The 18,692-nt window shown below is 37.8% G+C and overlaps 1 protein-coding gene and 1 pseudogene across 3 annotated transcripts in view; both read right to left on the bottom strand.

Annotated features, from left to right (window-relative positions):
• The window catches only part of TMLHE (trimethyllysine hydroxylase, epsilon), a 66,999-nt gene that overhangs the window by 7,948 nt on the left and 40,359 nt on the right, over nucleotides 1-18,692 (bottom strand). For 2 of the 3 annotated variants that reach the window (XM_019716080.3, XM_019716081.3), the window contains 3 exons: nucleotides 8,485-8,764; nucleotides 6,645-6,764; nucleotides 3,004-3,240 (listed from right to left, as the gene is read on the bottom strand). In XM_019716080.3, coding sequence (XP_019571639.3) covers nucleotides 3,004-3,240; nucleotides 6,645-6,764; nucleotides 8,485-8,764 — 637 coding nt within the window. The remainder of the gene's footprint in view (nucleotides 1-3,003; nucleotides 3,241-6,644; nucleotides 6,765-8,484; nucleotides 8,765-18,692) is intronic. The other variant, XM_088795006.1, reaches the window with a different exon arrangement.
• Nucleotides 11,845-13,900, bottom strand: LOC109437102 (tyrosine-protein phosphatase non-receptor type 12 pseudogene; annotated as a pseudogene).

Consider the following 18,692-nt stretch of genomic DNA (forward strand, 5'->3'; position numbering starts at 1 on the left):
CCCGTGGGGTCCAGCCCTTGGTCCCTACATGACCTTGCAGCCTGAGCCTGGTGATGACCTTTCCACAACCCTCTCAACGCGGTGAACCAGAGCCCCTGCAAGACCTAGATGCAGCTGTCTGTCTGGACTCCCTGGGCAAGCCCCCTGCATGACCTACCTGCAGCCTCCTGTGTTCCACAGGGTCATACTGCAAGCTCCCAACCTTTACTCCCATGTCGTGAAATCTATGTGCTCTGAAGTCCTGCTTTCACTGACCCAGGCATCCTTTGCACACTCACACCAGCAGTTGGTGATCATTTGCTCTCTTGCCTGCACTCTGGGAGCGTGGCCTATTATTGTTTGCTCAGCAATACTAGACCAGCTCCTGCCTGGCCACACCAGCAACCTTCTCTGATAGAATATGATTGTCTCCATAGAAAAATCCCAAGAAACGTAAAAATACTTAGGAATAAAATTAACAAAAGATATACAAGATCAGGTTATGTTTTGACAGTATTGTAAGATAACAACAATAATAATAATGATGTTATTTTCCAAGAGTTGTGGGCCAAATCCAGCTCACTGCCTGTTTTTGTAAATAATGTTTTCCTGGAACAGAGTCACACAGATTCATTTATGTATCATCTCTGGCTGTTGTCGTGCTTCGACAACAGTACTGAGCAGTTGCCATAGAGACTATCTGGCCCTTTACAGAAAAGTTTGTGGACCCCTGATCTAGGACATCCAAAATAATCTTGAAAAAGGACAAAGTTGGCAAACATATTACCTGACTTCAAGAATTACTGTAAACCTGCAGTAGCCAAGACAGTGTGGAACTGTCATAAGAATCTACAAATAGATTAATGGAATCAAACAAAGAGCCCAAAACCAAATGCACATCTATATGGTTATTTGATTTTTGACAGAGTTGTAAAGGCAATCCAATGGGGGAAAAAGGGGTCTTTTCAACAAATGATACTATAGCACCCAGATATCCATATGTAAAAAATATCAACTTCTGACCCTACCTCACGACACAGAAGAAAATAATTTGAGACAGATCACAGACTTAAATGGTAAAGATAAAACCATAACACCTTTTGAAAATGTAGGAGAATATCATCATGTCATGGGGGTTGTCACAGACTTTTTATACATGTCACATAATCAATGATCATTGAAAGAAATTTGATCAATTACAATCCATTAAAATTAAAATTTTCTGCTCATCAAAAGACACTGTTAAACAACTAAATAGATAAGCCACAGACTGGAAGATAATATTCCTAAAATATACATCCAGTAAGAACTGGTGACCTGGGTATATAAAGAACTCCTACAACTCAATAAAAATGACAATCCAATGAAGAAAGGACAAAAGATTTAATCATATGCTTCACAAGAGAAGATATAAATGGCCAATAAACATGATGAACATACAATGGGATTTATAGATGATGTAATACAGAATTGTACACCTGAAATCTATGTAATTTTACTAACAATTGTCACCCCAATAAATTTAATTAAAAAAAAAACAAAAACACGTGGAAAGATGTTGAATGTCATTAGTTCTCAAGCAATGTAAATTAAAATCCCAAGGAGATACCCACAATAATGGCTAAAATTAACAAGACAGACAACATCAAGTGTTGACCAGGAAACGGGGCAGCTGCAACTCTCATACACTGCTGATGACTGTAAAACTGAACAACTACTTTAGTAAAAGTTCTGGCAGTTACTTATGAAATTAAACACTCACCTACTCTATGAGCCAGCAGTTTCACTCTTAGAATTTACCTGAGTGAAATGAAAACATATTATCTACAAAAATACTTTCACATGAATGTTCATGGTGGCTTTATTCATAATAACCCCAAACTGGAAAGAGCCTGGGTGTTTATTCACAAAAGAACAAATTCTATGGTATGAATTTCTAGAACAGGCAAAACTAATTTATGGTGGGAAAAAATCAAGACAGTTGTTTCCTCTGGGGTGTGTGAGCAGGACTGGACTAGGAAGGCATATGAGGGTCCTTTCTGCAACGATGGTAATATTCCACCTCGTCAGGGGTCTGGGTTACATAGGTGTATGCATAAATTTAATAATAAACTCAGAAAGTGTATATTTAATATTTTAACATCATTGTACAAGTGTTGAAGTACTTCAGGGGGACATGTACTCATACCTGCATTATACTTTAAAATGAACCAAAAAGAAGATTAATTGATAGATGGATACAGAGAGATGAATAGATAGGAAATAAAGCAAGTATAGTGATATCTTAATGGTAGAATTTAGATGGTGATCTATGGGTTTTCATTGTAAATGCTTTCAACTTTTCTATATGTTTAAAAATGTTCATAATAAAATGTTGGAAAAAATATCAAGCACCTTCATTGTTTTAGGCAGAGGATATAAGAGATGACTGAGGGAGAGTTTTGCAGGGGAGCTTATCCAAGTGAAGTGAATTAGTATTTCTGTAGTTCCTACTACAATCCTGGGGCAAAGGTAGGGACACCAATTGATTCTCATCTTCACAACAACCGGGTGTGGAAGAGCAGGCTTGAAATGAGTGGAGAGAATGAGTTCAGTTTTGAATAGGGTGTGCTTTATGATCCTAGGTATCTAAGTGGCGATATCTCGTAGACTGTTGGATATACAGGTTAGGAGATTTGCAGAAATCTGGGATACAGATAAATGCTGTGGATGTCATATCTTTGGGTACCTTAGCTGTTTGGTCACTGAGCACAATTTAATAACTATTTCTTATTTTAATAATACTTTCATTTTAAAATACTATCCAAACATCTGCTGCCCACCCCCGCAACTAGTAGTCTTTGCTTGTTGGCCTATTTATTATTCTATGGGAATTACAATAAGAATAGAAATTGTACAAATAAAAAGCTGTAGAGTAGCAAGATTAAAATGTAGCAGATATAGGATCTTAGGAATTTCCATTACATTTGATGGCTAATATTTGGTAAGTACATTTATACTGGGGGATAATTCTTTGGTACTCACCTGATCAAATAGAGCTCTTTATTCCATGGATAGATATTTAAGACTGGCCCAACCCCAATCATGTGGTTGTGACTTTCTCCAACATTTTCAATATATTCATGCTTCAACGGCACATTGCTGAGGAGTTCAAATTCCTCAGGCGCCTTTTGCAGGACCTGCTGTGCTGCATAGAATCCATCTACTAGCAGTGTCCTGCCACCTGTTCCTTCATGCTTAAGACAGTGAAACACTTGAATGCTACAGAGGGAAACAAGTTCAATTCTTCTGTTCAGTGGAGACATGAGAACATATCAACATTTTAGAAAATTATATATGAAACAATGACGGAATCTACTTGTGCCATTTTCTTTTCCTGAAGAAGTAAATCTCATTGTTAATTGCTTTTACCTCATAGCCAGTTGTACTTTTTTTGTGCTTTGACATATTCATGTCATTACATGTATCTTTTAAACGTATTCAACATGTACTGAAGCCTCTATGTGTCAGGCCCTGGGAATACAGGCATGAATAGGATACAGTCTCTGTTCTCAAGAAGCCTATAGTCTAGTGGAAAGAGATGAAGCAAATAACTACCAATAAAACACGATAGGTATTATAATCAAGTTGTATACAAGATATAGTGGGGCCACAAATAGAGAAATCATTCTAGTGGGGTATTGTATAAAGAAATGCTTTGGAGGTGGATGACAATGGCTTTGCTAAGTCTTAAAAAAATGGGCAAGAGTAGGGCTGGAATGAGACTGAGGTGAGGAGAGGACATTCCAGGCAGAGAAAAAGTGTGACTAAAGATACTACTGTAAAACAACAAGATATATTCAAGAAAGAGGATAAGAAGTTTCGATAGGCACAGCACATAGAACCAGAAGAGGATTTTTAAACAGGGAAACTCTATGGTTATAGTAACATTTTAAAGACTTGGTTATGGTAATAGCATGGGAGATGGACTGGTGGGAATCAAGGTAACAGAAAACTTGGATACCTGAAATACTAGAGAAAAACGCTGAGGGCTTAAGCTCAGAGAAGTGTGTTACAGAAAAGAGGACACACCTGAGACATACTACAGAGGTAGAATGGGCAAGATCTGATAACTGATTAGATGTGGAGGATGAAGAACAGACAAAAGCCTAGAGTGACTCCAGGCTTTCCATTAGGTAACGTGATGGATGATGATGCCATTTGCCAAGACAGAGAATGTAGGCAGATGTGTAATTGGATGATAATGAAGGGGTCAGAGGGGTTGGGGAAGAAGCTCTGTTTAGAGGCATGTTGAAAAACTTGAATCATACATATATGGCTGCAGATGTTAACAGGGAAAGGAAAGGTGATGATTAATGAACTTGAAAACTAAAGTCTTTAAAAAGTCTTTAAATACTCTTAACAGAAATTTAGAGAAAAAGCAAAAATAAGGAAAAGTGAACACCAAAGTAAAATAATAAATGCAAATAAAGATGGAAGGAATAAAATCAAAGGGAACCTAATATAAATACAATTAAAATAAAAAAAGTCAGTTCTGGCCATGTTGAGCTTTCTATGAAACTTCTAGGTCAGGGTTATTTAGTAGCAAGTTGAACATGTTTAACTCAGAAGAGAGGTAGATTTTGAATTGTCTGTAGGTGATAGCTAAAGCCGAGAGCATGGAAGAAGTCATTTGGACAGATTATTTCCAGTAAGAACGGAAGGACAAGGTGAAAACCTTGAGGAACAACAATATTTAGGACGTGCTCAGAGGAAAATAAGCCAGCACAAAAGGCTGAGGGAAAATGCTCAGAGATATACCATAGGAGCAAAACCAGAGGAGAATAAATATTTAAGAGGTAGTGCTTAATGTCACGCCCCAGGGGTCAAGTCAGATTAAGACTGAAAGATACACATTGGGTATGGCAATTAAGTTCTCTGTTGGTGACTGGAGAGGATAATCTTAATTGGGAGTGGGTAGGATAAACTAGCTGACCATAGGTTTGAGGAGTAAATGAGAAATGAGAATGAAAACATATTGAATGCAGATCATTTTAAAAGTAGTTTAGCTGTGAAGGGAAGAGTAAGACGGGGCTGTAGCTGGAGGGAGACCGAGTCCAAGGAAGGGTACAAAAGAAGAGATTTAAGATATGAGAAGCTGATAGGAAAGAGTTGATAGGTGTGGAAAGGCTGAAGATAAAGGAGAGGAAAATCCCCAAAGAGGTTGTGAAGGATAGATCTACACCAAAGGTAGTTTTAGGAAGGACAAGGTATTCTAGTCTTTACTGAGCACTTAATATGTGTCAGGTAGTATGCCAAATACTTTCCATAAATCATGTAATTCAATCCCTAACCTATACTAATGGATAGGTTTTATTAGTTGTCCCATTTTACAGATGAAAAACTGAGGCACAGAGAGGTTACGTTACTTTGTCCAAGATCACAAAGCTAATGCACGTTCCAGCTGGGATGCAAATCCCAGTCTGGTTGAGGCCATAGTCAGAACTCTTAACCACTCTTACTATACTGCTAAAGCAGTTGGTCCTTGCCATTCATTAGAAAGGGTTAAAGGCACAGACAACTGCTTATCTCTGGTAGTGGTCAGACACAGAAAAGCTAGTCGGTATTTGAACTTCAATCCCTGTCCAGCTGCTTCTCTTCCCATTTCCTCTTTCTTTATTCTGCATTCCCTAGAATGAGGAACGCAGGACTCTTCGTATATCAATAACATTAAGCAGGATCTCTAAAATATGCTTTATTCTTCCTCCCCAGAACCAAACATTCTTAAGTTCCAACCCCCTAAAGGAAATCAATGTAACCACAAGCAGTTGCATATTATCACCCTCTCATATTGTCTTTTTAAATCCATACATACACTCACTTTTACTACTGTCATTGTGCCTCAGGCTCATCACCTACATGCAGAAGCAAGATCAATAACAACAACAAAATAACAACCACAGAGGTACCTCTAATAAGTGGCAAATGGTAGGAAAATAAAGTATGATATCTATTCATCATGAACATAATTAACATTTGTTCTTTGTGGTGAGAACATTTAAAATCTTCTGCCTGTTAGCTATTGTGGTAATTATATTACCATATATAAGTGTATCAAATCAACACATTGCCCACCTTAAATTTACACAACGTTAGATGTCAATTATATCTTGATAAAGCTGGGGGGAATGTATGGCACATATCATTTTTGGCTCAATAACTTCTGGTTCCATGTGAAGGTTATTTTTCATTCATTCCTCCTCTCCAACTTGTTGTAAAATGGATCCAAATTCCTCTTATACCATATCCAAAGCAGCTGTGTTTGGAACATTGACCCCTTTGCAATATAATAACTAAATATAAGAAAAGTACAAATTCCAAAACTAACGGTTAACCAACACTCTTTTTGGTAAGTTATTTGTTATCACTTTTAGAAAAAACAATGTAAATTAATTTAAGGTTCATTTATGTAGTAAGGTGAATTTTGAATCATTTCAAAAAAAATGTATTTTTATAAGTCTAAGCAAGGGTGCTTCAAAATGATCATGTTTCTAGAAGAGTCAGAAATAGTCATACATGTCATCAGCAGATATGATCTTGGTTCAGATAGAATGGAAAATGATTAAGAAACTATTCAACATCATCACATTTAAAGGCCCTGCTCTGGAAAATTCTAATTCACTTACCCACAGGGCTCTTGAAAATAGGTAGTGTCAGTATGCCGATCCAGAGCTAGCTTGGTGTATGCGGTGTCACCCCTGGAAAAGTCGGAAGTGAAATACCACATCCTCCCATAGATGGTTTCCCTGTCAAATGAAATACAGGAAGACCTTTTAGCTATTTGAAATTTTCATCCTTATCTTTCAAAACTCTTTGTAATACTTTCATTATTCACAAATAACAATAGAGTTCTGGCTCTAGATTTCTATCTATGAGGTGAAGATGACAGTGGAAAACACCACCAGCCAATTCTGTCACTGATTAATATTCTAGGAAGTTGGGGAGGGGGGCTGGGGAGAAACTACGGAAGTATAATGTAGTCTGAAAGCTTAGAGAATCATCTCACTCTGTCTATGTGCCTACTTCTAATAGCTTTCCATTCAAGGTTCTTTGCTGTGCTCAGCTTCCTTGCATAGAAAAAAATGTTTTTATGCAGCTGCTTTTAGAAGTTATTAATGAAGCTACTCACCCATCTTTTGGACAAGGAGGAATAAGAACAAGACAAAAGGATAGTTTATGTTAGCAAGTATTTAGTGAGACTTGCTGTATCACTGTTCTTGTTTCTCTCCCTCAGGTATATATCATAGGTTTAGATTTTATAGTTATTTTCCTGGTGAGCTCAGATCTGACTAAAGGTCGCTTTAATTCTTTAGTTTTCAAGTTCATCTATTTTCTGAATCCTCAGAGTCCAAACGGGAAATGTTCTTCCTCTTCAACTTATAATCTTTACAGCGCTCTCAATTTGTTGCTTACCAGCACAGCTTCTTGTACTTGAACTTTCTCAGCCTGTATTTCAAACTGAGTGGCTCACAAATGTTGGTTGTGCTCTATTGATGTAATACAGAATTCTACACCTGAAATCTATGTAATTTTACTAACAATTGTCACCCCAATAAATTTAAAAAAAAAGAATAGGGCGAATGACCCAGCATACTACCTGGTGTATGCAGTGTCCCACAATGAGCTATATCTGTCTCTTCTTAATTCAAAGGAAAGCACCAATTTCTAACAAAGTAGGTTTACATCACATTTAATACTACAGAAAATCAATCTATATTGAAATATAGCAATGCAGACTAGCAAGTGGAAACAACACTGTACTTAGGATCAAGAAACCTGAGCCATCTGAATTCCAGCCCCACTGATTACTAGATGAGCAATACTGAGCAAGCCACTTAAAATATCTGAGCCTCAAATTCTGCACCCATAGAACAGGGGATAAAATACACACTTATCTGGATTGTTATAATGACCAAAGAAAATAATAGGCGTGAATATGCCGGTTAAATGGTATAAGGCAGTATTACTAACAACCAGTCTCTGAACCAAGCCTTAGGAATGAGAGAAGGTCAAAACAGGACGATCTTTTGACACCATTGTATTCAATTCTCTCATTGATCAGATGGGGAAATAGAGGCCACTGGGGGTGTCGAGAGAAAGTTTTGTGTGTAATGGAGTTGCCTATGTTCCTACAACTGCTTGATGGTAGAACTCAGACTAGTACCTGGTTCTCTTTACTCACAGTTAGTGCTCACTCCAGTGTACAATGACATCTCTCACTTTGAGCATTGCTGGGCTCAAAAAAAAAGTATCAATGATTTTGAAGTCTTTACCATATTTAACATATAAGCATCTTCAGAAATTAAAAATCTGCACCTCAAATAAAGAACTATCAATGGGAATCTTCTTATTCAGGACAGAATATTATCGATTAAAAACAAGGGTGACCACACCTGCTACATGATTTTATTGGTGTTCATGCTCTGGAAATCAATCACTGCAGATATCAGGAAACTAATGAATTACCTGATCAAGCTGATCCTTTTTGCCAACTTCTCTGTGTGTTCTTGAGTGGGAGGGACATTTTCTACAAACGCAATTCCATAGAGCAGAAAGTTTTGCATGAAGTTCTTCAGTCCCTCATTGGTTTCTAAAAAGCTCTGGCAATCTACAGATGGCACTTGGGCTTGTTGGTAGATTTCCGAGTTCCATAAGATTCTAGGTTGGATGACCTTTTGTTTCTGTCCTTCATAACTGTTTCTCACCAGCCAATCCAAATCATATTTAGTCACATGATCATCTGGCCCTTTGAAGGGAAAAAAAATAAAAGGCATTAAAATAATAACTATAAATGCTGCCAATAATTTACTGGTTAAGAATGTTATTTTTAGCAATCATTCACCCAGTGCTGTATTGTTTATGAAACCAAATAAGAATGAGTGCCTATAACGTTCCCGAGAAAGAAATATTTGTAGGTTGAGTAGAATGAATTATACGTGAATGAATGAACAAATAAATCTTCCCAGCAGGTAGATAAGTCTATGGAATTGTAGCTCTGGAGCATTTATCAAGTCATCAAAGAATGATAATGAAAAAAAATCCCAGTTGCTTTTTAGTCTACTTCCCTCCTTCTCCCCTTGCCCCATCCTCACCTCTCATCTACACACAAACCTTTTGAGCTAGAAGGGATTAATCTTTACTAATGGAGAAGAGTTAGTGACTAACTCAAGACCACACAGCTGAATAAGTATTACAGCTGGAACTGGAACTCTGGCTTCTTACTTCCAGCGGTTCTGTACTACACTATGCTGTCTTCCTCTTCTAAATGAGTTAGGTCAGTTTGGTCTATTGATACAACATCAATACAACATGTTAAAGTGATGTCATAAGTGAATTTGCCCACGGTGCAAACAAACAAACAAACAAACAAACAAACAAAACAACAACAAAAAAACAGTGCCCAAAATTCTTTTGATAAAATCTTCAGGATAAGCAAAGAATACAAGAGGAGTGAAAGGCTATAGGCTATGCTGGCATCTTCTCTCTCCCTTTTCTCTCTTTCTAGCTCTCTGTATTAGTCTCTGTTTGTATCTCTTGGCTTCCCACCCCCCAGATAATTAATGTATCATAAAGAATATGCAGGGCCGGGCCGGTGGCTCAGGCGGTTAGAGCTCCGTGCTCCTAACTCCGAAGGCTGCAGGTTCGATTCCCACATGGGCCAGTGGGCTCTCAACCACAAGGTTGCCGGTTCAACTCCTCGAGTCCCGCAAGGGATGGTGGGCTGTGCCCCCTGCAACTAGCAACGGCAACTGGACCTGGAGCTGAGCTGCGCCCTCCACAACTAAGACTGAAAGGACACTTGAAGCTGAACCTCACCCTCCACAACTAAGATTGAAAGGACAACAACTTGACTTGGAAAAAAGTCCTGGAAGTTCACACTGTTCCCCAATAAAGTCCTGTTCCCCTTCCCCAATAAAATCTGGAAAAAAAAAGAATATGCAAAGCATAAGACACTATGAGGAAATAAAAAAAATCACTGATACTTATCATTCTACCACCCAGATGAAACCACTATTAACAGCTTGGCATCATTCCTTCCAGTTTTTTGTTCTATGCATTATTTTACTTTATAAAGTTTGCCATATATGTGAATATATATATATATGTGTGTGTGTATATATACGTACATAATATACACATATATATACACACACACACACACATATATATTTGCACCCTCCCTTTGTTACTTAACATATTAACAATAATTTTATCATTGAAAATCTCCATAAAATAAATTCTTATAATTTGCAAAATATGGACTACAAAAATTTACTTAATCAATCTGTTCTTCTGGGGCATGTAGTTTGTTTCTTGAAAAAAAATCCCATTATTTGATAGTGATCATCTTTGTCTATTTTTTTTTTAAATATTTATTTTTTACTTTATTATATTATTAATTTTTTTATTGGGGAAGGGGTACAGGACTTTATTGGGGAACAGTGTGCACTTCCAAGCCTTTTTTCCAAGTCAAGTCATTGTCCTTTCAGTCTTAGTTGTGGAGGGTACCGTTCAGCTTCAAGTTGTTGTCCTTTCAGTCTTAGTTGTGGAGGGCGCAGCTCAGCTCCAGGTCCAGTAGCCGTTGCTAGCTGCAGGGGGCGCTGCCCACCATCCTTTGCGGGACTCGAGGAGTTGAACCGGCAACCTTGTGGTTGAGAGCCCACTGGCCCATGTGGGAATCCAACCGGCAGCCTTCGGAGTTAGGAGCACACAGCTCTAACCGCCTGAGCCACCGGGCTGGCCCCTTTGTCTATATTTTTGATAATTTTTTTCAAAATACACACATAGAAGGTGTAGTTGTTAAATCCAAAGACATACACTTTTAAGAGTCTTGACACATATTCATATAACCAAATTACTTTCTAGAAAGTCTACCAATTTTCATTGCCTCCAACGATATTTGTGTGCCCATTAAAGTTGCATATTCTTATTTTTAAAATATATTTTTCTAATGTGGTAAGTAAACTGCTCTTACTGTAATAATTTTAATTGATTCACTTACTAATAAGGCTAATAAGAACACTTGTTAGACATCTTATTTTTTGTTTCTGTTTTTTTTTTTTTAATGGCAGGTCAAATATTCTGAAACATACATGTATTTTGATAGTCTTCTAATCCCAGTTGAGTTCAAGTATTAAAGTAACACGCATGAGCTAAAAGAATTCAATATTGTTTCAAGGCACTTACTGTATCTCCATGACTAGATGAAAACAAGGACAATTAGGATGGACAATTAGACAGCATGTACTATAAAAATAACTTTTTGCTTACAATTTACAACACGTATTATTATTATTAAAATTTTTCATCTCTGATAACTTGCAATGCTGGCTTCATGAATCTAGCAATTTTAAAATTCAGAAACTATTTTCTAAAACTTCAGGGCAAATAATTTACAAATAAGGTACACAAAGATTTAGACCATGCAAAAATTTTATGACTGCAATTTTATCAAATCATATCCCTACTTGCCCTGTCTATATACAAAATCATGCATACATGATAAAACATTAGCAACAGAGTAGACTTTAAAATCAACTTATCATAGAAGTATTACTATATTAACATGTCTATAAGCAGCGTGTAACAGGCTTGAGACATCAAGGCAATAACACTTGGAGTTACAGAAGAAACCATGTGTAATACTTTTTCCTAAGTGTAGTATATGGCAGGTAGATGGTCCCAGCAAAAAATACTAATGTAACAATCTACCCTGGTGTTAGTCCCACATTTTTAAGATGGAATACAGTAAATCTGTGTTTCAGAGGCACTTGAATTTTCCAGTATTATTTAAAGTGACTTTAGTTCCCTGAATCATTACTATTCTCAAAGTAGATCTCTTGGTCCTTTGGGTTTTCCACAGCAATTACCAAAACCAGTGTCTGTGACTTCTGTTGGACTTTCTGATATTTGATCTTTCTTGTTACTGAAAGTAGGTAGACAGTCTACACAAGTCTCTGTGTGAGACCTGCTGGATGATCCCATTTTTCACTGCCAGACGTTATCAAGCCTTCAGATTTGTTTTGATCAGACTCTTTCTGACTTTGAAGTTCACTCCACTCAGATCTTACAGGTGTATTATGTTCACTTGCTAATACAAAAGATGTGGGAGTTCTTTCAGGTAGGGGAGGAGGTGAATGAATCTTCACTGACAGCATCTTTCTCCGCTCCCAAATGTGTTGTTCCTGCTATAGTATGTGTAGCATTGGATGTTGGCAATACTTTCCTTGCAGAAATCCTTTCCATACTAGTGGCAGCAGAAACTGCAGCACTTGCTGTTGAAATATGAGTTTTATTCTTGGTCACTGGACCATCAGAGTTCCTGTCATCAGAGTGAAGAGGGTCAGTAAAACTGAAGGGTGCTCTGAAGAGAGGTCAACTCTTATGATACAAAGATCATGGGTTTCAACTAGTATTGTGGGGCTTGGTATTAAAAGGACAGTTTTCATTGTTTGGCTGGGTATCTGAGGCTTTGCTTTCTGAGGAATCAGGCATAGGTGGGATATTTTCAGGTCCGAGAAATGACCATATTACATGTCCTTTCTCATCAAGAGGCAAGCGGCCTGGCCTTGGAGGTGTGTCTAAATTCTTCTGTGATTCTTCTGGTGGAATACCTGGAACTTTATTTCATTGTGTTGCCCGGTGGTCCACGCAAGAATTCTGAGAAATATCACCAACTTTCAGATCCCCCGAACTCAATTCCTGTGACTGAGAGGTTTTATCAATCATGCAAGGTGAAGCCGATTTAATTTTAATTGCATGTCCCCAATTCAAGAGTGTGTTTCCATCAAAACCTTTTGGTCCCTCTTGGAAAGGGACCTTGTTAATCTCAAAACTTAAACTTCTCTCTAGTTTTTTATCTACCTATTCAACAGTTGATTCATTTTCCCCTGGAAGTTCTGTTGATTTACTATAATTTCTGTTGAGGTCTGTTGAATGTCGTTCTGATGAAAGCATGTGCAACAGTGGCTTTGGATATGTGTCATTGTCCTGCCACACAGTGGTGACTGTTGGAAAAGCTGAAGGGGGAGAAGGTATCAAGATGGGTGGCCCTGGGTGAGGTTCCGTCCGGTGGCTGCAGTATTTCTTCCTTAGCATCCCCTTAAACAAGGCAACTGCAGGTCCTTGGTGGTTTTGGAGGAGAAGAATCTTGTTTGTCAGGATCTATGGAGCTGACCATAGATCAGTGTTCATTTCATTCACTCCATTGGCAATGTTCTGGACTCCACGAATTTCATATAGTTGTAGGTGTTTTTCTTTTTTTTTTAAATTTTATTTTATTAAATTTATTGGGGTGACAATTGTTAGTAAAATTACATAGATTTCAGAAAAAGCAGAGAACCATGTAGGTGTTTTTCAAACAGTTGGGTCATAGCTCTGTGGATAAGCTCATACTGCTCCTTAGCTTGTACTGCAGAATGCCTCTGTGTTCTCATTTCTTGTATTAAATTAAGTACAATAAATGCCTCTGGTATTTTCCCAGCCTTTAGTAAATTCCACGTGTAATCTACAGCCCAAATAGTACCTGCTTTTCCCCAGCATGCACTGCAATGAACACAAATAGGCACATCTTCATGTTCTTGGTATTTCCTCCTCAAGCTTGTCCTATCCAGAATAGAATCCAACGATGAGGGAACAGCATGGTCTGGCCAGTTCACATAATAAAAGCGACACAGCCTATGATACTCGTTCTGAAGTTCAAGTAAGCGTGTCCTAATGAAGTCGTCTGTTCTTGCTTGTTCAGATTCACAAGAAATTTTAAGTGGTGCAACTGTTACAGGGTCTTCTCCATACTAAGGCTGATAGCGCCCATATTTTTTCTTTCCATCTCAATTTCTCCACAGGGCATTACAATGATTACAACATTGTCCTCCCATGGCATCCTCCGAAAATCCATTACTGTGTTTGCTAAAGGTTCTTGGGTTGCCACATATGCTTTTGGCCCATAAAAACCCTTAATAAAATTTGCATTGATATCATCTGAATGTGAAGGAGTCTTTAAAGTCAACTTAACTCGCTGTGATCAAATGGCAGTATGTCTTTATACCTGCTCTTTTTGACATTTTCTTCTTTTCCTCCAGTGGCTATGGGACAAATCTTTTCTGTTCTATAGTTGGTAGACAATCTCCTTAATCGCATGAAATCCTGAGCTAAGTTGTCCTCCCCACTGTCATCTGGACTCTCTGGATGAATTTCCCCAGGATATCCACGTACTCCTTCCATCCTCCCGAGTCCCCTGCCTGCCCAGCGCAGAGCCAGCTCACTCCCCCTGCCCCTCCCCTTCCCCCCCCATCCCTACTAACCCCAGCCGCCCCCTGCTTCGCTCCACTGCCCTACAACTACTGGGCCAACCTTGCTCTCCACTGCTGCTAGCGCCAACCCCAACCCCAACCCACAGCTTGCTCCATCCTCCTTCTCCCTCCTCCCATTATCCTCTGCGCCCGCCCTCCTCCTCCCCCATCGGAGATGCTGTCTTGCCACCAAAGCCACAGGATCAGGGCTCTCCACTAGCCCTGCTCCGCCAGCTGGTACTTCCAACCCCCTTCCCCCGACTAGCAGCCGCAGCCACCTCTCCTCATGGGTGCGCCCCCATCCCCAGACATCTGTATTTTTTAAATCCAAGGATTACCAAAGTGTGCTCCAAGGGCCAAACCTGCCCAGCACTTGCTTTTTTCACACCTATTTTAGAACACGTGTCCATTTGGTTACATATTGTCTATGGCTGCTTTCACCCTACTACTGAAGAATGATAGCTGGGAAGAGCCGTGACAGAGACCTTACAGCCAGCAGTCTAAAGATCATTGCTATCTGGCCCTTTACAGAATGTTTGCTGACACGTGCTTTCATGATTTGTCTGTTCACTTCTTTCTCACATTTTTTTTTTAATTTTATTAAATTTATTGGGGTGACAATTGTTAGTAAAATTACATAGATTTCAGGTGTACAATTGGGGATCGAATATATGGTCACATTTTTTTAATTGGAAAATTGGTGTTTTCTTACAAATCGGTAATAGCACCTTACACCTTATGGTTTTCAGTCTTCATCATTTTGCAAATATTTTGCCAAGTCAGTTGTTTCTTAATTAACCTTTCTATAACTTTTTTTCATTGTAGAGTATTAGTAGTCAGATGTCTTTATTGTAAATGTTTCTTTCCTCCAATGCTTTTTTTTTTCTTAGCTTGTTATTTTGAAATAATCATAGATTCAGAGGATGTTGCAAAGAAATGTATAAGGAAGCCCTGTGCATCCTTCCTTGAGCCTTCTCCAGTGTTAACAGCTTACACAACCACAGTACAATATGGAAACCAAGGAAGTGGCATTGGTGCAGTCCAGAGTTTGTTCAGATTTCATGAGTTATACAGGTACTCGTGTGTGTGTGGGGTGTGTGTGTGTGTGTGTGTGTGTGTGCAGTCTTATTACGTGTGTAGCTTTGTGTAACCACTAGTACAGTCAGCATAGTCAATTCTACTCTCACAAGACTCCCTCATGTTATCTTCTTATAGCCACACCCCTTCCTCCTCTCACCCCTAACTCCTGGCAATTGCTCATCTGTTCTCCATCTCTATAATTGTGTTATTTCACAAATGTTACATAAGTGGAATCATGCAGATTTGTTTTTTCCTTCACATAACTAATTCCATCACATAACTAATTCCTTTGAGGTTTTTCTAAGTTATCATATGTATCCACAGTTCATTCTTTTGTATTGCTGAGTACTGTTCCATTCTATGGATGATTTGTTTAATCATTCAGTCATTGAAGGACATTTGGGTAGTTTCCAGTCCTAGGTTATTACAACTAAGGTGCTGTGAACATTAATGTACAGGTTCTTGTTTGAACATAAATTTTCATTACTCTGGGATAAATGCCTAGGAGTGCAATTGCTAGGGTGTATGGCAGTTGCATGTTTCATATTTTAAGTAACTGACAAACTGTTTTTCATAGTAGCTGTGCCATTTTACATTCCCACCAGCAATATATGACTGATACAATTTCCTAAAATCTTTTCTAGCATTTTGTGTTGTCACCATTTTTTATTTTAGTCATTCTGTTAGGTAGGTAGTGAAATTTTATCATGATATTAACTTTCATTTCTCTAATGGCTAAGGATGCTGGACATCTTTGCATGTGTTTATTTGCCATTTGTATATTCTAGTCAGTGAAATGTCTGTATATGTCTTTTATCCATTTTCTAATTGGATTTTTTATGTTGAGTTTTGAGAATTATTAAGTCCTAGTCCCAGTTGGGACCCAGTTCTAGATCCTGAAGATGTTCTTCTATGTTCTTTTCTAGAAGTTTTATAGTTTTATGTTTCACATTTAAGTCCACGATATATTTTGAGTTAATTTTTGTGTAAGGTGTAAGACTTAGGTCAAGGTTCTTTTTTTTTTTTTTTTTTTGCCTATAGATGTCCAATTGCTCTAGCACCAGTTGTTGAAAAGACTACCCTTCCTCCATTGAATGGCTGTTGCACCTTTGCCAAAAATCAGCTGACTGCATCCGTGCAGGTCTCTTTCTGGGTTCCTTTTTCTGTTCCATTGATCTATGTGTCTGCCCCTCGACTAACACCACACTGTCTTGATTACTGCAGTCTTAACATCAGGAAGTGATTCTTTCCGCTTCATTCTTTTTCAAAATTGCTTTGGCTATTCTAGGACATGTGCCTTTCCATTTAAATTTTAGAATAAGCTTGTTTATAGCTACAAAAAAAATCTTGCTGATATTTTGACAGAAATTGCATCAAAACTATAGATCAGTTTGGGAGAGAACTGACATCTTTACTACGTTGGGTATTCCAATCTGTGACCATAATTTGCCTCTCCAAGTATTAGACCTTCTTTGATTTCTTTCATCAGCATTTTTCACTGCTCATCATATAGGTCCTGCTCATATTTTTTTACATATATACCTAAGTATTTAAATTTCAGTGAATGCATTGTAGATGGATATTTTTGATTTCAGTTTCTGCATGTTAATTGTAAGTATACAAAAATGCAATTGATTTCTGCGCGTTGATCTTGTATCCTACAACCTTACCGCATTTACTTATTAGTTCTAGTAGTTTTTGTAGACTATTTGAGGCAGTCTATATAGACAATCATGTATCTGCACATAAAAACAGTTTTATTTCTTCCTTTCTAATATGTATGCACTTTATTTCTTTTTCTTCCCTGATCGTAATGACAATTTCCAGAACTGTGTTAAAAAAGAGTGGTAAGAATGGACTTCCTTGCCATGTTCCCTATCTTAGAGGGAAAGTGTTCAGTCTCACCATTAAGTATGAGGTTAGCTGAAAAGATGTTCAGTATCACTAATCATCAGGGAAAAGCAAATCAAAACCACAATGAGATATCACCTCACACCTGTTAGGATGGCTGTTATCAACAAGACAAATAATAACTAGTGTTGGTGAGGATGTGGAGAAAAGGGGCCCTTGTACACTGCCGGTGGGAATGTAAATTGGTGCAGCTGCTATGAAAAGTTGTATAGAGGTTCTCAAAAAGTTAAAAATAGAACTACTGTATCATCCATCCATCCCTCTTGTAGGCATATAATCAAAGGAAATGAAATCACTATCGCAAAGTGAAATCTGCACCTTCATGTTCATTGCATGATTATTTACAATAGTCAACACATGAAAACAATCTAAGTGTCCACTGAAAGATGAATGAATAAAGAAAATTATACACACAGACATAGACACACACACCAGGGGAGCCGAAAAATGTATACAAGTGGACACTCTGGTCAACGTTGCTCAAGCAGTAGTTCACATAATCAAAAGTGTCTGGACGCTGATGGTAACCACTTTGAGCACCTCTTGTAACTGCAGAAGTCAAATGTGACTTGTATTTATCTTTTGTTATTGGTGTATATTGAGTATCACAATTTTAATACAGTTTTTTTCTTTCTTAAAATGTGTATACATTTTTTGGCACCGTGTGTGTGTGTGTGTGTGTGTGTGTGTGTGTGTGTGTGAAATTCAGCTATAAAAGAAGTGAAATAAGTCAGACAGGAAAAAAAAGAAATAAGTCAGACAGAGAAATACAAATACTGTACTTACATGTGGAATCTAAAAAACAAAAAAACAAAAGGAAACACATAGAAACAGAGTAGATTGGTGGTTACCAGGGGCAGGGGGTGGGGGAAATGGGTGATAGTGGTCAAAGGGTACAAACTTCCAGTTATAAGATGAATAAATTCTGGGGAATCTAATGTACAGCATGGTGATATAGTTAACAATACTATATTGTATACTGGAAAGTTGCTAAGAGAGTAGATCTTCAGTGCTCTCACTACGGACACAAAAAAGGCATCTACGTGAGGTGATGGATGTGTTAACCAACCTTGTTATGGTGATCATTTCACAATACATGTGAATATAAATCATCACACTCTATACCTTAAACTTACACGATGTTATATGTTAAATATGTATCTCAATAAAGCTAAAATATAATTTGAAAAAGCATGATATTAGTTATGGATCACAACAGTTTTATTTTAAAAGATAAAAGGTTCAAAAATTAAACTATTCCAAAGAAAGGAAAAAAATAGAAGTAACCAAAAGAATATTTTGGAAAGGGGCAAACCATTTTTTTTTTTTTTTTGCGAAATAACTGTTCTTTAGAAGAGTACCCCAAAGAAGACCAAATTTCTTGTCCACTCA

Source organism: Rhinolophus sinicus, chromosome 18, assembly GCF_057876585.1.
Source record: "Rhinolophus sinicus isolate RSI-liver-muscle chromosome 18, RSI-T2T, whole genome shotgun sequence".
In the NCBI taxonomy this organism is placed as follows: Eukaryota; Metazoa; Chordata; class Mammalia; order Chiroptera; family Rhinolophidae; genus Rhinolophus; species Rhinolophus sinicus.